The sequence below is a fragment of the Sinocyclocheilus rhinocerous genome, unplaced genomic scaffold, assembly GCF_001515625.1.
Source record: "Sinocyclocheilus rhinocerous isolate Xijiao unplaced genomic scaffold, SAMN03320098_v1.1 scaffold24, whole genome shotgun sequence".
Classification (NCBI taxonomy): Eukaryota; Metazoa; Chordata; class Actinopteri; order Cypriniformes; family Cyprinidae; genus Sinocyclocheilus; species Sinocyclocheilus rhinocerous.
Window position 1 is genome coordinate 968430 of NW_015647124.1, and position 4286 is coordinate 972715.

The 4286-nt window shown below is 38.4% G+C and overlaps 1 protein-coding gene across 1 annotated transcript in view; it reads left to right on the top strand.

The window, feature by feature from the left end:
* Positions 1-842: 842 nt before the first annotated feature.
* The window catches only part of LOC107708875 (integrin alpha-3-like), a 41995-nt gene continuing 38551 nt past the window's right edge, over positions 843-4286 (top strand). Inside the window, 1 exon segment of the mRNA XM_016513241.1 lies at positions 843-1219. Within this exon segment, the coding sequence (XP_016368727.1) occupies positions 1047-1219 (173 nt within the window). The 5' untranslated portion in view covers positions 843-1046.

Genomic DNA, 4286 nt, shown 5'->3' on the forward strand with positions numbered 1-4286 from the left:
GTAAAGTATGTGGAAAAAATTTGTTTTTTTAACCTTAAACTGCATAAACACATTTCATTACACCAAATACACAAAATAATGTTATTTTTAGCAACATCATATGACCCCTTTAAGTAAATGGGTCAAAAAATAAAACAAAACAAAAAAAATATCCAAAATCAAAAGAAAAATTTCTACATTTTTATTATTACCTCTCTTTTGCACATGCAGCGCTGTAGTGATGTCTGATTTGTGAATCATTTGCGCCGATTCTGTTGAATGATTCAACTGATTTGAAAACTGTTTGTAGCCCATTTCACTTTTTTATTTGAAAATAGTTTTGCTTGAAAATAAAACCTAATGAGGGACCATTCCATAATAATGTTTTATTGACAATTAAGCACATTTTCACCCAATTCTGATTATATTAATGTAGAAAAAAAACGTCTTATTACTGTAATGTAAAAAAAAAAAAGTCTACATTTAAATTTGAGTGTTTATCATGATAGCACTGATTTTATTATTTAAAAAAAAAGAATTGTCATATTATTATATTAACAATCATGGAAACTAAAATAGTAATTTTATAGTCTTAAAATCATTAAAATAATTTTTCCTATGTTTTTCCTCTAGATTTTGTTGTGAAATGTGACCTGGACATGTTTTCTCAGGATTCATTCACACCACTGTGTTAAAATTTGAATAACAAAACATTGAAAAATAAAATCTTATGTGCAGCATAACAACAAGTGAAGGTTTGTGTGTAATAGTGTGTGTGTGTGTGTGAGAGAGAGAGAGAGAGAGCTCTTATCAGACTTGTGGGATATAGCCTATCTAGTCCTCTATTTGGGGAAGCGGGGCTGGTGAAGTGTGGCGAACAGGGGCAGGCTGGAATTCGCTGAGGGTGTGTGGAGGCGGGGAACTGAGAACAGCGACAAACACCTTACAGCTCAGAGCCACAGAGTGAAAGAAGAGGCTTTCCTATGGCGTGTAATTGACCAATTCAATCTCATTGGCTTTGGTTGTGCAGGTGATAGAGAGAGGGAGAGACAGGGGGAATATTAAATATGGCTGGAAAGTATCTGCACTTGTACGTATTCGTAATGTGCGCGATTCAAACGAACACTGGATTTAACATTGACCTGCAGTTCCCGGTCATCAAAGAAGGAAAAACCAAGGGCAGTTTATTTGGATTTTCTGTTGCATTGCACAAACAGACCGAAAAGACAAAGAAGAACTTGTAAGTAGCCTTACCTACCTCAGTTGCCCGACATACGATTTTACATATGTCGAAAGTTGTTTGTTTGGCTTCTTTTCTGTCTTTCTGCTCTGGTCCAACACAGACTACAACAAGAAATATAATGACACGTATTCAACAGCACAAATCTTTAAATATTTATGCTCCTTGGATGGATTCATTCACATGAATTAATATCTACTTTGAATTATCTACATAGACTAAACCTCTCTTTCGCACCTGCAGCGCTGTAGTGATGTCCGATTCGCGAATCATTTATTTGAGTCGATTCTGTTGAATGATTCAACTGGTTTGAAAAGCGTTTGTAGCCTAGTCACTACATAATGATAAGAGTAAAACTAACATAATATCTAGACAAAAATGTCTAGAGTATTATATTACTAAATATTATCATTAATAATACTGGAAACTATTGGCAGCTGCACGATTGCTGGTTTATCATTAGCTGGCGCAAGCTGGTAGTCCATCTTAGACCAGCAACCAACCAGCTACCAGCTGTTAATACCAGCGCTGCAACCTTTAAAAGCATTAGTATTGAATGTTCAGTGAATCGGTTCATTGAAACGAATCTCAACGCTACCCTGAAACGCAAACCTGTTTTCATTGTGAGCGTCCTCAACTTTGACAAACTGCGCAGACGCCATCATTTACTCGTCTACTGTATTTATTTTTGTGTTGTCCTGCTTTATCTATTATGACTGAAGTTCTCTTAAACTGAATGTGCTATAAGAACACTAATAATACCTTGCTTCATACTACAGTAGGCCTACTGTTTTGTTTTTTTTCTTTTAAATATCATGGTAAAACATTGCCCATAATGTCATGTTGTTCATATATAATATTCATTCAGCTCTATGCTACAGTATATGTCACAATACTGACATCTGATGCCATCACTGTATAACACCACATTTTTGATATATTTACTTTTAAGTTGTTCCATACTTTAACATGACTAAAATTGGCACCATTTTATTATACAGCAAAGGGCGTGCAAGGTGTTTTTATGATCAATATCGGTTTACAATTTCTACAGACTTCTAGTTACCCTCTGAGGTCATTTCAATACAAATCCGGTGAAATAGGACGGGTGTTAACATGCCAACAGATGCCAGGAACAGTCAAAACAATAGGATTGTGTTCAAAGCATGTAGCTGCAGAAGGCAGGACAGTAGAATGCTGCAGCTTTGAGATCACTGCATTATCTTTCTCTTTGTTACGAGAAATGAGAGATAAGTCCAGATGAACCTGTATTAGACTAATTTACTTTTGCCGCTGGCTGTGCCAAAGAAAAGTACACCCCAGGACATGGATTTATAGCTGAATGTGGGCTGGGCTTTCGTTTCAAAGACAGGAAACAATCGGGTATAAACACAATCCTTTCTTTAGGCTTATAGACTCTAAAAAATGCGGGGTAAATACAACCCAGTGCTGGGTAAAATAGGGACAAACCCAGCAATCGGGTTGTTTTGACCCAGCGGTTGGGTTACTACCCAGAAGGTTGGGTTAAACATTTAACCCAACCGCTGGGTCAAAACAGCCCAATTGCTGGGTTTGTCCCTATTTTACCCAGCACTGGGTTGTATTTAACCCAGCATTTTTTAGAGTGTACAGTTGTTATAAGATACAGTCTGTTATTAGTAGGGTACAGTTCTGTTTTCTTGCTTTAAAGTAGATATCTTCAAAGATATCTACAGGTTTTGTACGACAGAGCTTTGTCATGCCCTCATATCCTGTGCCGGTATAACCTGTTGCTGCCTGCAGACTGTGTATACTCCTGATAAACCTCTTAACCTCTCAGTGGCTGCTTTCAAAAGGACAACTCTCAGCAATGGCGTGCTGCTATATCAAAGCGTGTAGGTACCAAAATTAGCAGCACAAATGTGGGTCAGCAGACTCAGCACATCCCTTTAGTGAGAAAATGGATTGAATGTGCTATATATACTTGTCAGTGATGTATTTTGTGAAGCTGTCAGCTATACCTCTGTTGTGGGATGGTATAGGGAGTTCCCCCAAATTGCTCTTTCCTTATTTGTGATATCCTGCTAATTAAGAGCCTATCGTCTAGTTTCATCTACAGGCCCTGAAAGCACTTCAATGAACCGAGGAATCTCCTTGGCGCATGTTTTTGCAGATGAAAGTAATCACCTAAATCACTTCACCTCTCTGCTTCATCAAGCTGTTATAAATTTGTCCACTTAATGTAGTGCTATTGATGAATGCTGTGCCCTCTGGGGAGCAACATGGTCATGGTGAGCGTGTCCATCGATCATAGACGGAAGGGGACAGAAATGGCATTTAGGATCTGAGTCTAGGATGGCTAGATGGGCAGATGCACGGTTAAAGAAGAGCCAGCTGTGTTCCCTTTAATAATCTGCCACTTAAAAACACCCTGTAAGATGCGTTATATGCTGAAAAACTAACAGCACGCTGGCTTGTGAAAGGCCAGCTAATAAAGTCAGAGCAGTGAACCTGGGAGAATCTCATAAAAACTCAACAAATGTAGGTAACACCTTTAGAATAGGGAACACAAATTTGCTATTAACTAAGAGTTTTCCCTGAACAAACTCCTAATTTGCTGCTTATTAATAGTTAGTAAGGTAGTTGTTAAGTTTAGGTATGGGGCGGGATTAAGGATTAAAATATAGTCATGCAGAATAAGGCATTAATATGTGCTTTATAAGTACTAATAAACAGCCAATATGAAAACACACACACACTGTGAACACACACCCGGAGCAGTGGGCAGCCATTTTTGCTGCGGCGCCCGGGGAGCAGTTGGGGGTTCGGTGCCTTGCTCAAGGGCACCTCAGTCGTGGTATTGAAGGTGGAAGAGAGCGCTGTAAATTCACTCCCCCCACCTACAATCCCTGCCGGTACGAGACTCGAACCCGCAACCTTTGGGTTACGAGTCCGACTCTCTAACCATTAGACTTTCCCACACTAGTAATACACATGCTAATAAGCAACTAGCTAATAGTGAGAACTGGTCCTTAAAATAAAGTGTTACCCAAATGTAATGTAATATATATATATATATATATATATA